This window comes from Ambystoma mexicanum, chromosome 2q (genome assembly GCF_040938575.1).
Source record: "Ambystoma mexicanum isolate Mex_15411 chromosome 2q, UKY_AmexF1_1, whole genome shotgun sequence".
In the NCBI taxonomy this organism is placed as follows: Eukaryota; Metazoa; Chordata; class Amphibia; order Caudata; family Ambystomatidae; genus Ambystoma; species Ambystoma mexicanum.
This window is the reverse complement of record NC_090924.1, coordinates 690,294,558-690,316,550: the sequence shown is the minus strand read 5'-3', so window position 1 is coordinate 690,316,550 and position 21,993 is coordinate 690,294,558. Positions and strand designations below refer to the sequence as shown.

Below are 21,993 nucleotides of genomic sequence, written 5' to 3'. Positions count from 1 at the left end.
GTCTTCCGGGCCGGACAAAACACTGGCCGTCATTGGCTCAGCACACACGCACCACGCAGCTCCTACGAGCCACGTAGTGCGTGTGTGCTGCACCAATGGAGGGCCAGCACTACGGCTGGTGTGGCCAGTAAGGCTTGATGCCGGAAGGCATTTCAGCCTTGCTTGCCACGCCAGCCCTAGTACCGCTCCACTTACCTCGCCAGCGTTCCAGCTAGCCTGCCTTCCAGCACGTCCGGTAAGTGGTCTGTTTGTTTGTGTTTGTGTGTCGGGTCTGTTATGCTGTATGTTTGTGCTGTATTTGTATTTATTGATTTATTAAGCGCCTTACGCCAAAGCGCTGTTCAATTGAAAAACATAATACATAGACAAACAATATAACAGTTGAAGCAAATACATTATGAATCATTCAACAAAAACAGTGAAAAGAGCAATTAACTGAGGGTGATAGGCAGGGAAGGGTAGAGCGAGAGGATGGGAGTGGAGTGGTGAAGAATGGTAGGAGGAGGGAAAGGGGAGGGGGGAGGTAGGAGAGGGAGGAGATAGTTAGGAGAAAGAATAAGGAGGGGGGAATCAGGAGGGGGAGTAGCTTCAGGGGGGAGAATGGAGGAGGAGAGGTTTAAGGGAAGTGCGGAATGAGGTGAGGGTAGGGGTAGAGCGGATAGCAAGAGGGAGGGAGTTCCAGTGTAGAGGCGCTAGGAGTTGGAAGGAGCGGAAACGGGAGGAGGCACAAGGGGAGGGAGGTACAGTGAGAAGGAAATGGTCAGCGGACCGAAGGGGATGGGAGGGAGAGTAGGAGAGAAGGGAGGAGAGATAAGGGGGAGCGAGGCCATGGAGAGGTTTGAAGACAAGGCATTGAAATTGAAATGTAAGCTGGGAGTGCAAGAATGTTTGCTTTTGTATGTTTGTGTTGTGTATGTTGAGATGCGGGGTGGGGGGTGTCGGGTGTACATGAATGTTTGTTTTTGAATGTTTGTGTTGTGTATGTTGCGATGCGGGGCTGGGGGGGTGTCGGGTCTGTATGGGTATTTGTATGTCTGTGCAGTGCATGTTGAGATGGGGGTGGGGGTGTATCGGGTCTGTATGGGTGTTTGTATTTGTATGTCTGTGCAGTGTATGTTGAGATGCGGGGCTGGGGGGTGTATCAGGTTTGTTTGTATTTGTATGTCCGTGCAGTGTATGTTGAGATGGGGGGTCGGGGGGGTTGTCTGTATGGGTGCATAGTGTATTGGTGTATGCTTGTAAGTTTGTGTGCTGAGTTAGGGGGTTGGGGGTTTGTGTCGGAATGGGTGCATAGTGTATTGGTGTGTGTTTGTGTGCTGAGCTGGGGGATGGGGGGTTCGGGTCGGTATGGGTGCATAGTGTATTGGTGTATGCTTGTGAGTTGGTGTGCTGAGTTGGGGGATGGGGGTTCGGGTTTGTATATGGGGTAGGGGCCGTGGGGCATAGTGTTTGGTTGGGGGACATGGGGCATAGTGTTTGGTTGGTGAGTGGGGGCCATGAGGGATAGTGTTTGTTTGAGGGGTGGGGGCCATGAGGCATAGTGTTTGGTTGAGGAGTGGGGGCCATGGGGGATAGTGTTTGGATGAGGGGTGGGTGCCATGGGGCATAGTGTTTGGTTGGGAGGTGGGGGCCATGGGGCATAGTGTTTGGTTGGTGAGTGGGGGCCATGGGGGATAGTGTTTGGATGAGGGGTGGGTGCCATGGGGCATAGTGTTTGGTTGGGGGTGGGAGCCATGGGGCATAGTGTTTGCTTGAGGGGTGGGGGCCATTGGGTATAGTGTTTGCTTGAGGGTTGGGGGGCATGGGGCATAGTGTTTGGTTGGGGGTGGGAGCCATGGGGCATAGTGTTTGCTTGAGTGGTGGGGGCCATGGGGCATAGTGTTTGCTTGAGGGGTGGGAGCCATGGGGCATAGTGTCGGACCCCAAGCGAGAACCCTATAATAAAGCTAAAACAGACACAGTTAGGAGATGTACATCCTTTGCTTTTTGTGTAAACCTGACTCGACGAAAGCCATACTCTTCTTGGGCAACCCAAACAGCAAAGTATAGCAGTCCAAAATAACGGAATGTCCAATCAAGGGTCAATAAAATATATATAATTAAACAGACGATATGCAATAACTAGAAATAAATGATAACAATGGAAAATGTGTAGTACAAAATGTAAGTTTGAAATACAAATAAAAATCATTACACCTCAAAAACCAATTTTTTTTCCATGCATTTAATAAATGTTGGGGGTTGAAAAAGCCTCCTGTCATGCCACACCCCGCTGCGCCTACCGCCACACCCACATTTACGTTTCGGCCCACTATAGCCATCATGTAAGGTACTTTCGGCCGTCTGTCAAAATCAGTTGTGCACCCCTGTATTAGAGCAATGCCAACGTTAGCTCATTCGGGAGAGGGAAGTGTTTTGTGTAAAAAAATAAAATTTAAAAAAACTAGTTTTGAAGAGGAATTCTTATGTATAAGAAATACGTTTCTATTTTTATTTTCGACTTGCATAGTAAAATAAATTCTACAACAAATCAAATCAATGTGCGATCAAGAAATCTTTCATTGGCCATGACCCATGCTGCCTTGGCAGACTTACAAAGTATGGTGCGAGCGTAACAATAAAATAGAAGACCTAAACCAGACCAGCATGTTTGCACAATGTGCATGTATGATATGATATGATATGGCATTTGTAACGCGCCTATACACAAGTGTTTCAAGGCGCGACGAGGCAGGGGGGGGGGAACAAGGGGAAGACAGACAACGATCCTACTAGGCCAGGTATCATTCAGACCGCGCAAGTGCAGGGGTAGGGGAAGGGAAAAAGTGCAAGGGGAAGGGGAGGGGGAAGTGCAGTACAAGTAAGTAGAATAAAAATAAATAAATAAATAGGGCCAGCTGGTGGCAAGTGCAAGGTAGGTGCAGGCAAGTGCTGGGAAGGGGGGGCTGTAGGGATACAGAGACAGTCCCGCAGTGCAGGGGATGCGATGCCAGGGAGGCAGTGCAAGTGGAGAGTGGCTGGGCCCAGGACCGAGGTCGGTGAGAGTGGCCCAGTTGCAGATTCAGTGCAATTTCAGTGTAGAATTTAGCAGGGGAGAGGGTCAGAGAAGGCAGAGGCAAAGAGGAAGGTTTTGAGGTGCTTCCGGAACCGGAGATGGTTCTCCTCAAGTTTCAGGGAGGCAGGAAAGCTGTTCCAGAGGGAGGCCCCTGCCGCGGAGAGAGATCTACCCCCAGCTTGTTGCTTTGAGAAGCGGCTGACCCTGAGGGAGTTGGAGATGGAAGAGCGAAGGGCTCGGGAAGGAAGATATTTAGGGAGAGAGAGTTGAAGGTATTTTGGCCCCAGGCCCCAGAAGGCCTTGTGGATAATGCAGAGGGTTTTGAACTTAATCCTCGCAGCCACTGGGAGCCAGTGTAGAGATTTCAGTCCTGGAGAGATACGGTCCCTGGGCTTGAGGCCAAGGACAAGTCTCGCAGTTCTGTTCTGGATGAGTTGCAGAGGGCGGAGAGTGGAAGCAGGCAGATTAAGATAGAGGCTGTTACAGTAGTCCAGCTTCGAGAGAACCAGGGCTCGGGAGACAGTGAGCTTCTGGGGGAAGGAGAGGAAGGGAAGAATACCTCTCAGGAGGTACAGCTAGTAGTGTGACTTCTTAGAGACGTCAGATATGTGAGGAGAGAAGGAGAGTGTAGAGTCGAAGATGACCCCGAGGTTTTTAGCCTTGCAGGTAGGAGCAGGAAGAGGGCCAAGAGAGGCCCGCCATAGAGCTTCAGGGAAGGAGGGAGTGGGTGTGCCAAGGGGGTAGAATCTCAGTCTTACTGGTATTAAGGCAGAGGTCATTGGCGGCACACCATACCTGGATAGCAGACAGACAGTCGGAGATGAGGGAAGGAGAGGAGGAGGCCGAGGGTAGCCTGAAAATGAGCTGGGTATCGTCCGCATAGCACGGAAAGTTGGGGCAGAGGGCGGCGATGCAGTGAGCAAGGAGTGACAGGTACTGGTTGAAAAGCCAGGGAGAGAGATTAGATCCCTGGGGAACACCACAGGTGGAGAAGAAGACGTCGGAGAGGAAGGACCCAAGTTGGACCTGGGAGGGTCGATTGGAAAGGAAAGAAGTATGTGTGTGCGTAATAGCTATCTCTGAATAATCTGAATATCTCTGAATAACACAGGCCGATGACACTGGTAAGTGGCCTTTAAAGGGCACACAAACAACACATCTAACACCCAAACATATTTCACGAAAAAAAGCCACTGCAGAGTTCCTTCTTTGAAACAGTGGTGATCATACTTTAGTTTTGTGGGAGGGGTGTCAACAATGGCGTCTAAATATGTAAAATTGAAATGAATTCATGGTATTAATGGATTTACTTCTTCGCTTGACCAGTTATTTCCGAGGGATTTTGCTGCAACCTCCGATACGTACATGATCACCGATACGTACATTAATATTTAGAAATCCCTCCCTCAAAACTATAAAAACACAAAGGGTAGGCTGTTTATCTTTTTTTGAAACGTGAATTTTGCGTTTACAGAAAGGAAAAAAACATGCTGCTCTCTCCCTGCCCTCCCAATCTGTCCCCACACACATTACAAACAGATATAAGAATGTTACTCAACCTTTCGTCCTCCCATGCTTCGTGCTCAGAGCTGGGGCTGCGCTTGTCTTGTGCGGGGTTGAGTGTGGGGGGGGCTGGAGAACAGGCTCACAAAGGCCATGGCCGCAGCGGCTGCCAAGCAAACTTCAGGGATACAAATTAAACAGAATGTTCTTTTTCTGGTAACGTTCTACCAGGGCTGGGGACTGTCGCATTGTTTGCTGTTTGTTTTTTCCTTTCAGAACAGACTGGTGGTAACCGTTCCCACCATGCAGTTTCTCCCGGGGTTTTACTGTTACACTGACTGCGACTGCCTATGCAGCTCCCAGCCTTTGCCTTTTATTTACCAACTGGGCAGTAGCGGGAGGCACAACCACGCCAAACGCCCAGCCACCCATAGTAACCGACCAGAAGCAACAACAATAAAACTACCACCAGCGGGGCGGCCGCCTAAGGAAGAAGGTCCGGGACGGAAAATGAACGGATGCCGAGTGAAGAAGCGGTGCAGACTGCGTCACTACAGATCCGATGACCTCAACGGGTTACACAATTGAGTAAGTAAAACAAAAGGAAAAGCATGACAAGAGTGGTCACCAGCCTGGATTCTCATAATTCCTTGATTGAAGAAGAAACGTCAACGGAGGCAACAGCGTTTTTCTCTCGCTACTCTAAAGCAATCTTATATTCTTTGTCTAGTACTGTAGCCAAACTGTGCTTGGAAAAAAACCAAATGCATTTTCTTCTTTAGGTTCTCACTGCAAAAAAGAAAAAAAAAAGCTCATGCAAATTCCTTTTACTATTTTAAAGATACATATTATCTTTCCCATTCAAAGATGGCAGCTAGTTTTGCCTTGTTTCCATAGAGCTTCCTTAGAGGCAGTCATCCAAAATGGCTGCCTCCATGGAAGAGCTCACCAAAAAATCGGAGAGTTCCAAAATGGTCAGGAATGGGTGGGATTAGCCATAGGGATACATTGGCTAGGGGCAGGGAATGGGAAGGATTACTAGGGTGTATCCCTCTTCAAATATCTCCATTGAAAAAGCACTAGAGACCCACATTCAAATCTCATATTTGAAGCTCTTATGCTAATGACAATAGTTTTGGCTTTAAAGGTAGTGCTTTCAGAGCCACCTAATAGCCCAAACTAAAAATGATCTGATGGCTAACTGTCACTGTAGTGCATCATGGAGCTCCTGCAGAAGTGCATTATAAAAGGGCCATTTGTTTTCTAAGCACATGTTGCCCATTTATTTGCTTTTTTCTTCCATTCACCTGTCTTTGTAAGTCCAAAACTGGCACAAAAGTCTGTGTACTACACTTTGTTTGCTGCTAAAAAAAATGTCTGCTAATTCAGTTTAGCTTATTTTTTATTGGCTATATTTCAAAGTAAAATATTTTGAATTAAGTGTGTTCGCGTAACCTGCCCATGCACAGAGAAATTCGATATCTGGGATTATATTGCAGAAACCCATGTTGGAGTAGAATAAGGCCTCAAAATGTGCATTCGTCATTAGCCATTGGCAAGTGGTGAATACATTTTGGCGAATAAGAAATGCTGTGCTGCTTGTATGTAGTGAATGCAGTGAATGCAGGGGGCAAGTGACTTTTGAAGTGTGCCTAGTAACTTGCCACTTAAAAATGTTACCACTGGTAGGATTGCAGGTAAGTAACTTTCCAAAAGTGTCTCCCTTTAATAAAGCATTAAAATGTTGTTCTGATTCCTTTGGTAAATTACGTACTCTGTACCTTATACAAATAGTATATGTACTTTACAAGTTACACCTTGTTCCGAATTTATTATATTAATTTAATTGATAGACACAGTATTGCTCTGGCGTGTTTTTTTTCCTGCAAGACTGACACTTTTCTCTGTTTCCAAAGGTGTGATCTGGGGTGCTGCCTAATTCCCTGCATGTTTGATGAGTTCAAGGATGTGACACACACCTGTCCCAACTGCAAGGCATACATCTACACCTACAAGCGCATGTGCTAACAGCCCATCCACTCTGATCATCTCCTGCAATTATGTCCACCCTGCTCAGCGCTCTCATGCCGTCTTGCTCGGGCGGCAGTGTCCAGTCTGGCTGTCCAGCTGTGGTCGCACCCTGCCGCTATGTACGTTGAAGAAGCTGTGAATGCCTTATTTCCAAACTACACTACTGGAGGAAAGGTGATGCAGTGGATGTAGAACCAGATTCCCATGGCATCTTTTAGAGCGAGTTGTTTCTTTTTTCTGTCACTCCGAACAGATTTTAGTGGACTAAAAATCTGAAGACTACAAATGAGAACCATTGTTTCTTTTCAAGCAGTTCTCTTGGGAGAATTGCCTCTTGCATTGCACTGGATGTTTGATATTTACATAGTTATCAAGTTTTGCTGAGGCTGTGACCTGCTAAGAAGAAGCACTCGCCCACTCAAACCAGATCCTCGCTTTGAAATGCTAAACTGGAAAGGACTCTACCTGACAAGGTTAAGAGATACAGTGCAAAGTCCTGAAGTGCAGCTTGCTGCTGCACGTGACTGTAAGGCCACCTGCGCACATCAGCATGAGGAATGTCCAAACTCGTCTCTTCTTTGCCAAGGGAGAAGAGGTGGTGTTTCTTGTGGCAAAGTTCAAGCATCAGGCTGCATGAAGAATGTGCCCTCTTCACCAATCCGTCCTTTTTTTCGGTGTGACCGGCCTGAATCTATCCTCACTCGCTCTAGATGATATGCCCTCTATGCTACCTGCATGTGATATGCTTGAGCGTCCCTCATCTATGAGATCCCTTTAAGCTTAAGCTAATGTGGTTTACTAGATCTTTTTTTAATTTTTTTTATTTAGGTGTTTGGCTTATTAAAAACCTTTCACCATAGACACATCACACAATTCAATAAACCTTTCCAATTTGAGCATTTAACATCTTAAAAATCTCAATTCTTAAAAGTGAACAATACAAAAAATTAAATCGCTATCATGATTTAGAAAAGGCAAGAATCAACCCCAAAAGATATGCTAATGTTTAATTATCAAAACATTACATTCATTTCTCCTCCCATTTTCCAATCTAAACCTACACATTCAATACAGTCATATTTATCTTAAAACGTCTTCAAGAAACCTTATTATAGCTAAAATCAGAGCGGTTCTTTCACCAGCTAGCAAATGGCCCACCATTTATCTGGAGTTAAACTACTTGCCTCTCCCAAAAATCTCCCCAAATAACGGGTTCTCACTTCAGTCAAACCTGTGCAAGCAAGCAAAATATGCTGTACATTTTCAATCGTCTTCTCTCTCATGCAAAATATACAGCCCAGATCCTTTTCAATGCTCAGCACTCTAGCCGCCAAAAACTCCTTTGTCATTTGCAAGTTCAGACGGAAACTGAGAAATTGTCTTTGAAAATAGCTACTCGGAAATGTTATCAAGTACTTAGGTAAAACATTATACACTCTAATATCATTATTAAAATGGTAATATAATTAATATTTTTCTAACTTTTCCAGAGTTTGAGTCCAATCGCTCCTCCATAACTTTGCTCTGATCATCAACGGATTAGTTACTAAAGTTTCCTCACTGTTATCCAATTTCACCAAAATAGATCAGTAAACCATTTTCCATTCATTAAGGTCCTACTTGTTATTTTTTGCCTGTGACTCTTTCAAGATCTTAAAATCTAAGGGCGGTTCCATCGCTATACGTTTGCAATATAAGGATAAAGATGTCCACGCAGCCTGAAAGTGCAACAACAGCAGCCCAGGTTAGTACCTGGATTGGGACCCCCTTGGGTAACAAAAGTAGTTTCTTCCAGTATTTGCAATCTAATATCGGCCATACCTTGTGGGAGAGAGCGAATGATACCTCTGCACCATATGTCAAGATTGGCACTACTTATAGAAGTCAAGAGTCATGACCAACGAAAAGTGACCACATCCCCTGTGCAAAATACAACCCTGGTTACCTAAATCCGTAACCTTTGCTCTTAATAGCTTCTCTCTTGGGGCGTCTATTAAAGAGGGGTTCATACACACACCCTCTCTAAGACTTTGGGCCTTATTACAAGTTAGCCAGTCCGCATTTAACGGTGCCGGTAAAACCGTACTGGCACCGTTTTCCAGACCGGCTAACTACCAGTTCTGCGGCCGCGTGGCGCGTTACACCCGCCAGGTCTGACCTGGTGGGCGTAATGCCACCCAGCCGCAGACGGATGCGGAAACGCCGGCACCATTACCGCATGGTGCCGGTGTTTCTGCTGTCCCCATTCCCATGAAGTCCTATGGGACTGCACGGGAATGGGGAGTAACGAAATGCCGGTGCCGGAATTATCAGACCACTGGGGCTGTAATGCCCCGGTAATTCCGGCAAGTCCGGCGCCGGTAATTCCCTGTGGGTCCGGCGGCAGCCTTCCGGTTTTACCGGCATGGCTACCACCAGACTCTTAATGAGGCCCTTTGTCTTTTAGGTACCATCTATCTTTCTTCCTCTGTCCACTGTGAGGCGGGCATAAGATTCGCACCCTCGACTTGACCACATTAACTTGCAGGCTATTTTGTTCAACATACTCTTGCAGCCGATTAAGCTGGTACTTCAAACCAATTGGGTGTCTGGTCCTTTAAAACCAAATCTGCATACAATAGCCAGCCCAATAAAAATCTGTCCATTCTAGGAGGAAACGATTGAGCCTTTTACAGTGTTTTCCAGATCGGAAATAAATACATTAAAAGGGGCAGATGCCAGAGGGCAACCTTGCTTTAAACCCTTTATGGTTTGTATCTCTCCAGGTAGACACCCAGACAGATTTAGTTTAACTCTCAAAGTGGTCCCTGAATATAAAGTTAGAACGGGCTACATGATTTCCTCAGACATTCCCAATTCTCCATTTGGAACCATAGAAGGTTTCCATCTATACTATGGGAATGCCTGGGCTAAATCTATGAAAGCTAAATATAGTCTTGTGTTCCGTTTGAATGCTCTCGTTTTCAGGATGTTAAGCAAGAAGAAGTTTAAGGATGTTCCCACACCTTTTACAAATCCAGACTGGGGGATGGGAAATTGCTGGGCGGTCTCCACCCACTTCAACAGGTTACGCAAAATCAATGTGGCGAGTATCTTGCCAGTCACATCCAAAAGGGCAATAGGATGATAATTCCCAGCATCAACCCAATTTAAAAATCGGTACAATGATGGACGATCTCCAGGATTGAGTGACTTCTCTCATTTTGGTCACTGGACTAAACAATAGTAACAAAATGCTTGCCCACATCTCCAGATCTTTTGTGAGCATAACTTTTGTCAAGCCGTCTTGCCCGGCACCCTTGTATTACTTGCTTTTTTAATAGAGCTACAATTTCATCTTTTTCATAGGGGATTCCATTCACTATGTAAGGATACTCCCTTCCCCGTTTCACCATGGGTGGTATACATTTTTTCAAAGTGGACTTCCCAGGAATCTTCTGCAACAGCATTTACCTGCAAGGTCAATTGAGGGAAATCGTACCTATTTATTATCTGCAAAATCTCCCCTGTACACTTCTTACATATTAGCTTTAAAATGATTTACGAATCTCGTTGTGCCAAATTTTCTCCATGTGCCGTCAACCAGCCCTTATTTTGCTGTTTCCTTTTTTTAGGTACTAATCCCTAACTAATTCTGGGAGATTTGTTATTCTTATAATATCAGCATTTAACGATTTTCCTTTCTCCGCTAGCTCAACGTCGAACACATGTTTATGTTGGAATAGCTGCTTTCCTACCTTCGGTCCGTGTTCTAGAAAAACTAACAAAATGGGGGGAAAGTTGAGAACACTTTGTATATTTTGCCTATCCCAAGTACAGATACGATTGTTGTATCTATTTATCAGTAGGCCTATCTTTTTGGGTTTCATTCTCAATCTATTTATACCTGTAGAGTTTTCTAGTTTATCCTCGTTTACCCCACCCGCAATCTCCCTGATGGCCTCCCACTTCATTTTTAATATTTGATGGTCACTATTCAGAGATGGAAATACTTGCAATCTCCAGACCAACAGGAAAATCCTGCTAGAAACACATATATAATCCAAGGTCTCATATTGGTTCCCCCTAGACCATGTTGGTCTGCTCGGCATATCACCCCAGACTTGACCATTCACTAATTATAGTTTGCACAGGTTCATTTCTCTAAGCCACAACAACCCTCTCAATACTGAAGGTTTAGGAGAGTGAGGCGTTTCCTCCCACATCTTGAAATTTGTATCCATACAAGTAATCACAACAGATGAAAATTGCAGGACCATTCATATTCATCAAAAAGAGACAGAACACCATCAATAAAATCTTCGTTGCTCTTTGCAGCCGGGTTCCACTACAAGATAAGAGATACCCAAAAACACTCCTAAAACTCCCCTTGGGTCCCAACACAATATAACCATCTGGATGTAAGGGTTAGGGTTGCAAACCTCTGATTTTTAATCCTTGCCCAATTTTCAAAAGTAGAAGCAAACCAGACAATGGTCTGCCTTCGTCACCTCTTATAGGCAGATTTAGGTGAGCAGAATAGCTGTCTAGGAATGAGGTGGTATGCCGCCATGTTTCCTGTAATAACAGGATCTTAAAATCCTCAAAATGAAATTTCCATTTCCTAAACAGGTGCGCAAACCCCCTTGTGTTCCAGGATCCTATTATTATGGATTTATTTTTGGCCCTTCATTATGGTTAGTCTCCTTTATTTAGTATCAATGCCTCTGCCATTCAGGCCCATGAACGCTCATGTGCGGAGTGAACCACCACCTTTGGCTACATTCATACTCTCCTGTCTGTGTCCCCCTCGACTCCAAATGTCACTCTAATAGGACAGCTTTTACAAACCCGAGGGTCAATTTTCCCACGTTCTTTTACCAACTCATCCTCAAGACTCTCATATCTTTCCTTCCCTCTTTCACACTCAATTTACTAGATCTTATACCATTTATCAGACCTTTCCTCCTAACTGATCTGTGACATAACAAGGAGTCTGTTAATTTCCCAACGTTTTAACGTATACTTTGAGCTCTATTTGCTAGTGCTTACGTGTTTGTGGGAAGCTCGAGTATTCTGTATTTATTAGCCCCATGCCAGTTCATGTGTTGCATGCCTTTGCATTTCAGCCATTAATCTTCCTTACAGTTTTCGTGTGATGCTCCCAAACTCCTATCATCAGCCATACACTGCAAAGGCGTGTGTGGTATGTCATGGCATGTTAATTCCATCAGCCTTTTTTTGGGACCTCATTTGTGTGTTCTTTGTCCGCAAGAGCTTGCCTGAAATGTTAAAGCATGTGCGAGTTACACATCAGATTTTTTTCTTTTTGTTCATCTGCCTGTTCTTGTGATCTCACAAGGTATGCCTAAGCTGTCATTCATAGTCCTTCCTTTGCAAGCTCCAATGTTGCAAGACTTCAGCCCATCCATGAATCCTTCCGCCCAAGCTTAGCCTGCATGGCTGTAATTCCCTGCCTTTGGCTATGCCTGTGAGTGCAAGTGAAATACCCCTAAACTGACAGTAGTTTTAACTACATATGACAATGAAGCTCATGTCATTCATCAACGCTTCCCTCCATGATTGTGTGTCTCAGGCCCGAGTCCGTCCATAAACCTTTGTCTCCGATGTTCCATATTGTTGGAACATTGTTGGTTTTGAGCTCATGTATAAAAAACCTAGTTAATATGTCCCTCATTGCCTGGGAAAGTACATTTGACAAGGGTAGGTTAATTTCATTATTTTTATCAGACTTTCCCTGAGAGCTCAAATGGGATATTCCTAAGCTAATTGTACTGTTCCAATGTCCCCCCATAAACTCAAGTGATGCACCAACGGTAAATTCCTGCATCAACATGTGACACTTGTAGCTCCATATGCAATTTCTGCGGCATGACAAACATTTGTTAATTTCCACCATTAGCCTTTGCTAGGCCTCCTGTGATGCGACTCATCTTGCCCGTCCGCCTTTATCTGTAATCTTGTGTTTTATGCATCAAAGGAACGGGCATATATTCGCCTTTCAGGGAAAGCTTGTGTGCGACATACCAGAGTGGATCTCCTCCATCCTCCTTTCCCTGTGAGCACTCAAAGACCAGCGTTAGTTAATCTATGAACTCTGACACCAATGATTCGTGGCCTGCTTATGAATAACCAGAAGCCCTATCTAAAAGCTAATGTAAGACACATTAAGCACTGGTACATCCATTCCTTCTTCCTCCAGAATACTGGGATTATTTTGGCTGTAGAACATGATGCTGCTATAACAATCCGTTCTGCACCTGTTAGCTTCCTACAGCACATTTTAGCCCTCTTCTTTTGCTGACTGGACAAATATTCTTTACATGGATCATGGTTTCTTTCACATTTATATACATTTTGTATGGTCCCCCAATCAGTGCTGCAGACCCCCGGATTCAGGACTCAGCAATACTGCTTGTTCGTCTCTGATCTCAGACCATGACTCCTTGTGTCTTAGAACTGTTCATGGGGCTCAGCTCCTTACATATCCTCACCCTGTCTTCCTTTTGGTCTTTCAACAACAGGCTTTTTGGAGGTCTTACATTCCCAGTTTTGCTGCCATACGCAGCCTCCTTCAGATTATGGCTTGGAAGCAGACGAGACAACCAAACATCCTTTGAAGGCACCTTTCTTTTTGCTTGTTCCTGACATTTGATTTGTTTTCATCTTGGCCAGTCTTTCAGACAATTGGGGCAAGAGCTTTTTAAGAACTGACCCAGTCAGTCCCAGACTGTCCCCTAATAATGGCATAGTGCAAAAGTGTTCTCTGCCCCTAACAAGTGTTTGCCCTGATGTGTCTCCAAGGCCTTAAGCTACTAGGAGCTCCCCCATGTATAATCTAGGACCAACTCCCCATAGCAAGTTCTGAGGCTCTCAATGGTCTTGATGGGGTATTACCCAAATTGACCTTTTACAATTGTCCTTTTGGCCTAATTGACCTAATAATAGTGGTCCTAATTGACCTTTATCTTTATTTTTCTTTTATGTATGTATATGTGTGGGGTGGGTTTGGGGTAATAAATATTATAATGGGGTTGGGTAGGGAGTTGCAGGGAGTTTAGGATTGAGTGGGGGGTTTGCAGGGGGTTTCCCCCGGCATATATGTCCTAATTGACCTTCATTTCACAATCAATTGTGAAAAGGTCAATTCTCCCGCTATCAATTGTGAAAAAGGTAAATTTGTATGCATCCCTTGATGGTATGCGGGCTCGACCTCCAGTGCACAAGAGGCCTGATACTTGAATGCTTTCCAAGGTTTTCAGAGGGTCTAATGGTGAGAAAACCTTGAACGCTAGATAAATGAAAGTAAGCTGAAAATGGTACCAGACACCCATGTTATCACTGCCTTTTCTATAAATCAGTCTTCTCATGACTACAATTCTCATTCGGCTATTGACATGCAGTCCTCAGTGGACATAACTTTGCAATGATTTGTGGCACTGGATGAGCTTTTCCACTTTTTTGGAGGCGGTTACACAATCATGTTACCCGACAGCTTGTGGAGCCTGCCTGCATACTTCTGTTAGGGATATTTGCATTGCCCTCAAGGGCCATGCAAACATCTCTGGTTCCTCAGGCAGACGAGTACTGATGATTCTTTATCCCAGATCAAACCTCATGGCAGCCTCTCTGGTTTTCACTCTCAAGATGCCTAGCTCTTTTGGATCCTGAGATTTGAGATGCCTGAGTGGCAGGTTCAGCACAGTCTCACATGTGAGAGGAACAGTTGTGTATACCTTTTATGATGTTTTGAACTTCAGCAATGATGAGGTACCTCCTTTGAACTGATTATCACAGTGCTGCCCTAAACCCTGATCCAGAACCGATTATTCTTGGCCAGGACGATAAAAGGGAGGATTATTTTTGAGATGTTGGCCTCAAGTCTCATTTTGCCCTTGTAAGCATCTAAAAGCTCTTGGATACATGTGCTACCAGATGTGACGAAAAGCGCTTGACATTGAGCACAATGCCATTGTCATCTGCTCTTGAGATTCGGATGAATGGGCCATCACTACATGCATCTACTAGATTCTCCTGTTGTGCTCAACCCGTTTGTGTTTGAGTGTCCAGAGCAGAGGCCTTCTCCTAGCTATCTTGCTCTGCAGTAGGGGGTCAAATGTATTGACCCATACAACTGTAGATGCCACCTTGGGAGGATCAGACCATAAAATATGGATGCCTTTTAACAGATTCGATGTAGGCATGCAAATTATCTCCTAGTCAGAAGGGTTTAATTTATAAGCCAGCCTCATTGAGGTCAGGCAGACCAACCTTCTCCTTCTCAGCACGGTTTGCCAATGGTGCCTCCTCTATCCATGGTGAATCTGCGATTATTGCAGACTGCTGAGCCCATGCACTCTGGATAATCGGCAGAGGCTGAACAAAGGCGCATACAATTTGTTTCTCCTACTTTTCCCCACATTCAGTGAGTCCAGTAGCCCAGAATGACTATGATGGTTTTAGCAAGCAGGGGGGCACTGCTGAGATCACTGATGTTCTGCATTCTATTTTAGAAGCAACACCATTGTGGAAAAGATATGTTTGCATACAGTCAAAACTTCATCTGCACTCATTTTACAACTTGGATGCACAGGCATCCTATTTGCATCAGAGGAGCCTTTCATCTTGATTGGAGAGAGATCTTCATTTACGCCTTCCCTCCTCTTCTCCACTGGTCAACTCGTCATTGGGTTTTGTATCTGTTGGGCATTCCAGCATTTTCCTCATGCTCAGTTCATAAGGAGGTTTTTTATGGACCACCTTTATTCGTATAAAATGCGCTGACTGGCTAACATAGGTCAGCAAGATAAGCACTCCCCTTCAGTTGGTAACGGGTTCTAATCCAGGGATAAAAATATAGAGTGCAGTTTAGTTGTGTAATAAGATTACCCGTTATTCCAGCACTCAAATGTGTGAGGAATGTACATTGACATGCTATGGAAGGATCATTAGTACTTTTCTAGGGTTACTGTGAGGCGATTTAAGAGCATGTTATTCATGTGTTGCTGTTTGGTTTCTTATCTTGTCAGTTCTGTTATCGAGTTACATTAGTACAGATTTCTTTTAGCATTCAGAAGGAATATTTTTCTTTCCAAAACTGGGAAGCTTAGATTGGAGACCTTGCAGTCTTTTTTGGTTGCAGTTACCTCTCTATGGAGGATTTGTGAATTGCAGGCTCTTTCTTCTGAGAACTTGACACTGTTTTGATAAGGACAGTGTTGGCCTTCGAATCTACACTTCTATTTCTTGATCAAGATCGTATCTGATTTTCACATCAATCAAAATATCTTTCTTCTTGAATTTCGAATCAATCCTCTGATGCTGTGAAAATGCTGTATATTCATCTCTTAAGTTTTGCTTGTACAGCACCAAAGCCATTTCATCTTGTGACAAGCTTTGTGATACATAATGAGGATCTACCGCTTTGCATACGAGTGTCCAAAACGTCTATTGCTGTCTGGTGTCTTGCATCTTCTAATATTATGGCAGTGCTCACATGCATTCTGACAGGACTAACTTGACTTGGTGTCCTTGCAAAACTAGCAAAGCTAGCCAGCCCCATGTACATTTCAACTGTTAGGCCACTGCTCTTGTATTTTGTAAGACCTCCTGCTATCATATTGGTTCCCGAGAAGACACTCCATTTTGACAAGGCCTTCTGAAAAATATCTTTGATTACAAATTGTATGTCAATACGCTTCAATACCCCTCTCTGGTTTTAAAATCTTGCCATGGCACTTAGGTAAGGGGCTGAATGTAAGAATAAGGATGTTATTCACTGGAGAACATGCACTGGTAGTAGTCTCTTTCTCAAGACTAGCCTGCTCACCTACAACCTCTATGCTATATTGCCTTGTTGCAGACCGAGATAAGAAAAATGCAAATGTGAAGCGCTCAGGGACCAGGTGGTAGAGCCTGTGGCCTCTGACGGGCATGCAATTAATGTTCTTGTTCTTTGCCTTGGAACCAAGACATCTCTTTAGTGTTGAAGAACGAATAGCTACACGCACCATAATCAATGCAGCGAGTAACATGTACTGTTTATCCCACCCATTGGTCCTCCCCATTGAACTTTAGAATGGGACACAACTGATTGTCTCATCCATCAGCTCTTAATTGGGATGATGTGTCGAGTACTGGAATACATCTCATCCACCAGTCCTTTATTCCAAGCTCACATGTGATGCAACAGACTTCTTAATGGCTTCCTTTTAAGCTTGAGTGTGACATTGCGGCTCAGTTTGACCAGCAACCCCACCCGTGCCTGCTTTCTTGTGCCAATCTCGAGACCAATCTTCCCTGTGATCTCATGTGCGACACACCTAACCTACCTCCTAATGCAGCTGCTCGTCCAAGAACGTCCGGTGGGGTACCCCCCCCTCCCCGATCCTCTTATCCATGAACCTTTCATTACTGAGACTGATAGCACACTATTCTGAAACCAGCAATGTGTTGTGTTTTGTATTTGATATCCTTTTTAAGTAGTCTTTTTCACTCATAAATAATAATAATAATAATAAAGGCCGCAGTTAGCTATTTTCATCTGAATGGTTATATAGAAATGGAACTTGGAGGGGAAAAATGCACACTAATCTGTGTTGCGTCCTCTCCGCTGCAGCTGTCGCTTAAGCAGCATAGCATATTGCAAAACACAGGAGGAGGTTTGTCATTTTGAAAGTGTGGACTCTGTTAGGTTATCAAATGCATTGATAATTTGGTATTTATTTTAGGTCTAACCTGAACTATGACTGCAGGAAATGTGAAATGTGCAACCTAAATTTTCCTACCTTTTAGCATTGAGTTCTTGTTTGGGGACTGCATGTGTTGATAGGCTCATGTGACACTCGCCGCATGCAGAAAAATCAAAAATGCAATCATTATTTAGCCTATCTGCTCCAGAATCTGGATCCTGCCTGTATGACTGAGGAAGCCATATACACTGTGTATAAAATGAATGCAGGTGTAATAGCCCCACTTTCTGTGTACCTTCTAAATATCTCATCCTTGAGGCGTTCTTAAATGTCATTATGCATCGTTTGTCCTTTTTTCAACCAACCATTTGAATCGGAGCATGTTGAATATCCAAATAACCTGGCCTAGGAATGTTTCTCTGTCACTAATCGTCATTAGTGATGTACGCTTGTGCGTCTCTTGCACAGAAACCTACATGCATAGTCAGGAGAATATTCATGTCCATGGTCATAATGGCTGTGCATGCAACAAGGGTTTACAAAGTAGAATTGTGCTGAGAAGGAAACAATAGCATGGAGTTTGTTAACTTGAGATTCGTTTTGCCAGACTCTAACAAAGGTAAGGAAGGAGATTCATCACACTTTGGGCAAACACAGCACGAAGTGGCAGAAAAGGTTGAATCATCCAGAGAGCAAGGATCCCATGTTGCTTCAGTCAGGCTACACTAGTAGTGGAGAGGCAAATTTGTACTTGGATGATACTGCACTAGAGAAAGTCCCTGCCTTGAAGACACCTCTTTGTGTTTGTCACAGCACACTATGCTGCTGGAAGTTTAAGCGTTCTTTCCCCACATTATCATACGGCCACAGTGTTCGGGAAATTGCACCCTCAGCCATGTTGTTTCACACTATACAGCTATTTGGGGAGAGACCAACAACTTGCATCATTGCACTGCACCAGTGGACACACATGGTATTTGTCATGGTTTGAAAAGAAATCCTTTACTGTTGTGATACACAAAAGTCACTATAAAGGAATTAGCGTTCTTACCATGGAGGCTGTATGCTGTTATCAGTGTAGTACTTGTACACCAATCACACCTCTGCCACTAACAATTTTCACTTACAGTTAAATATTATTGCTGTCCAGCTAATCCGAGTACACTATACCTAACGCGGACAAACGCTGCATTTCTTCCTTCAGCCATCGTTCTGTTTATTTGTATTCTTTTGTTATGGAAACCAAAACCTTGAGTATCTGCAAACCTGGTAGTAGGTCACTCGTCATTGTCTGGTCTTGTTGCCTGCCCTTGCATGAGGAATCTAGCTTATCAAAGAGCATGGTGCAAAAGATATTGAAATCCATCTTCCCAAAAAACACCAGAAAACAGAACATCTGGGCAAATTGAGCATCTAGACCATTGGTCTCCATATCCGTGTGCTCAATAGCACAATTTCCCCATAGAGCAACCATTATAAGCTTCCATCTTTTTTCCCGAGCCCTGTGAAGCTTACTGGCATTCAGTCACAGCGGTTGGCCAATTTTACTAAATTTGTTCCCTGGTTGAGATTTTGCAAGGTTCTGCTTCCTTACCTTTAAATGTGCCATAAGACAATGAGAAGTGTCTCTGGCACTTAAGAAGCAGAGGCTAATAACATTGACTATACACCATTGATTGAAACCTCAAGTGAATCAACTTATCGCGTGAGTTACGCTGTCTCATTCTCGCTCATTGGTGAGAATGTGCATGTGCTCTTGTGATTGTTCTGTGAGTGGATTTGATTGATTATGAGTGGAGGGAGGCGCTGGTCGATAACTGGACATCCAGGTATAGGCACATGGAGGAAAACAGACTAATCCTTTCTTATATGGAGGAAGAGGTTGTGAGATATGTTCTTCTGGTGCTGCCACGACATGCCTCCTAGCCGTGGCTGCTTCACTGTTGCGTGTCTTTGTTCATTGTGCGTTTTGTGGAGTGCAAAATATGGGGAATAGCTACTACTCCTCTACCTCTGCAGTTTTTCTCCCTTTTGGCTTCCTCTCAATTCATTAAATTGTTTGTAAACCGGATTTTATGAAGGAAATGCAAGACAGAGTCCAGCTCGTCTGGCCCTGGTGTTTGTCAAACTTGTATGTATTTTTTTATTTATATGCATTATTCTGTAACTTATCCCTGATAGGCATCCGAAGAGAGCATGGCGCCCTGCAACTGTGAAATGTTTACTAGTCTGTCTGTTAATAAGTTAATGATCATCTAATAAAACGCAACAGCCAAAGCTCTGTTCGTCATTTTCTTGAGTATGATGGAAAAATAGCAGGCATGTAACAGCATAAAAATGAACACTCTGTTTTAATGGCCTTCCTCATTGGCTGGGTCAGATGGACCCACTGGGGCTGGTTTGCAAGCAACCTAGCTTTGCCTTTGGTCTTACAAAACCCTGCCCCACTCTCATCATGCCACTTGCCTGCTCCACTCGCATCATGCCACTTGCCTCAAGACTATTTCTGTTTGTGTCATTGAAGAAAACGTTTTGGTGACATATGATGGCAGATCATGCAAGGTTATGCCTTTACATATGGAACTTATACCAGGCATATGATGATGATGTTGGGATATTTGAGACTGCTCTTGCCACGTGATGCCAGCACTGGGATATGTGGGGCTATACCTTACATTTTGTAGCTATGTTAGGCAAATGATGGTACTAATGGGGCACTTGCATGTGGCACACGAGGACAGCGCCTGAACATGTCAGAGCTACACCTTAGGTATAGGGTTCATATGCCCAAGTACTTACACAATTGTGAGGATTTTTCCAGTTAGTTCCGCCGTTTAAAGTGCAGAGGTGCTGAAGCCCTCCCACTCAATCAGAAAAACCTCACATGGTACTGTCTGGCAAATGATGGTGTGAAAACCTGTGCATATGATGGCAGTAACTGTACACGGCTTATCATATACCTACAGAACAGGGGTCTGCAGCCTTTGGCTCTCGAGATGTTTTGAACTACAACTCCCACTACACCTAGCCAGCAGATTCAGTGGTGATGAATCATGGAAGTTGTAATCCAAAACATCTGGAGAGTCACAGTTTGCAGGCCCCAGGTATAGAAAAAAAGAAATCTATTGGCTTTGGCAATGTATTTTCGATGTAGCCTCTAAAATGATTTAGGGCACAAATGTACTAGATGGAGATTTACTCAAAACGTGTTATTACATGTAAGCCTGTATTACTGCTTAGGGGAACAGTATCAGAAGCACTGATTATCAGAGTAATTTCTACATACTGTGAGGCTAGAGGATGGTACTGGGATGACCCTAGGGAACAGGGACCACCACTCGCTCTATGATATAAGACTCAGAGGAGGTATGTGTACCCTGTATCTAGTTATGTAGGCACAAACTGATCCCTGAATATGTAAACGGGCATAATACAACCTGTAGTATGGGCTACGCACTCATACCTGTACCGGAGGCCTTTATAATGATCAGGGACTGAGCCTAAGGCGAGCAGGTAATGCCTGCTTATCCCTGTGTGCATATAGTGCGTCCACCAGGAGTGACTGGGGTGCACTGTAAGACTCCCCACCAGTAAAGAAAGTTTAACCCTCCAACTACAGGTATAAAGTCATACCATTAATGTCAGGAAATGTCAATAAACGGTTCCTCGCACGAGTATATCAAAACGCCCCTCGTAATTGTATATAGCATAAAAGAATACATGACAACCGTAACTATGGGGTAATAGCTCTGTAATAAATGGGCACAACGTTTGGCACAGAGTCCACCAGTCTGTTCCACCTTTGTATTATTCAACTACCGAACATTAAAGTGGTTGCAAACCAGTGTAAACCTAGATATTGTCTTACGATACAGTCCCCAAACAGTCTCTTATTACAAATTCTTCTACTCTGCATCAGGGACTTTTAATTCTTCCCTTCATGCTGCACTAATATAGACGCAGCTGGGACTGCACCATGCCCTTCTAAAGTAGCTACTAGACTTTGGTTTGAATAGAAAATTGGTTGACAGATTTCTGGATTAACCCTGGTCTGCTTCTAATTAATGGTAGCTGCAGTTGGCCAAACAAAAAATGAAAAAACACAAGAATAAAATAGCGCAAACGTTAAAAAAAATGACAACTACCTGTGGACACATTTAAAAAAAAAAACATTAGGAAATTCAAAAACAAGCTTATGAGTCTGGACTCACAGTGGCAGTTTCTAAACGCTGTATTGACTTGCTGGTGCAGGCGAATAAGAACCTGAGAGATGGACAGGCCAATGGGATTGTGACCACCCCCAACCTGTTTAGTCAGGGTAAATGGTTCTTTCTTTTCATCGCAGCCTGGCAAAGCTGGACTTGCAGAGGCTGATGAAATCTTAATCAGCTGCTGGGTTGGTATAGTTTTTCTATTCCCATCTCTGAATGTGTTGCTAGGGTGAACTTTTCACTCTATTAAGGAGGAAGGAATAGCCAATCTGGTAACGGGACAGGGCAGCGTCTATGTACCTTAGAATGTCCTCCTGTGTGTTGGTACTCATTTGGTACATGAACCAGGCAGACTGGCTGTGGTGACAATCTTCTTTCTTGTTGTGGCTCTTTTTTTCCTTAATTGTGAATATACAGACTATGTCTGACATGGTCGCGGTAGGGGAGCCGGAACTGCCGGCTTACCCACCCCCACTCCACCTGACAAGCAGTCTAGGCCTAC

At 44.1% G+C, this 21,993-nt stretch overlaps 1 protein-coding gene across 3 annotated transcripts in view; it reads left to right on the top strand.

Annotated features, from left to right (window-relative positions):
• The window catches only part of CDIP1 (cell death inducing p53 target 1), a 421,024-nt gene extending 401,467 nt beyond the window's left edge, over nt 1-19,557 (top strand). For all 3 annotated transcript variants that reach the window (XM_069647904.1, XM_069647903.1, XM_069647905.1), the window contains one exon: nt 6,475-19,557. In XM_069647904.1, coding sequence (XP_069504005.1) covers nt 6,475-6,586 — 112 coding nt within the window. In that variant the 3' untranslated portion in view covers nt 6,587-19,557. The remainder of the gene's footprint in view (nt 1-6,474) is intronic.
• The last annotated feature ends 2,436 nt before the right edge of the window (nt 19,558-21,993 follow it).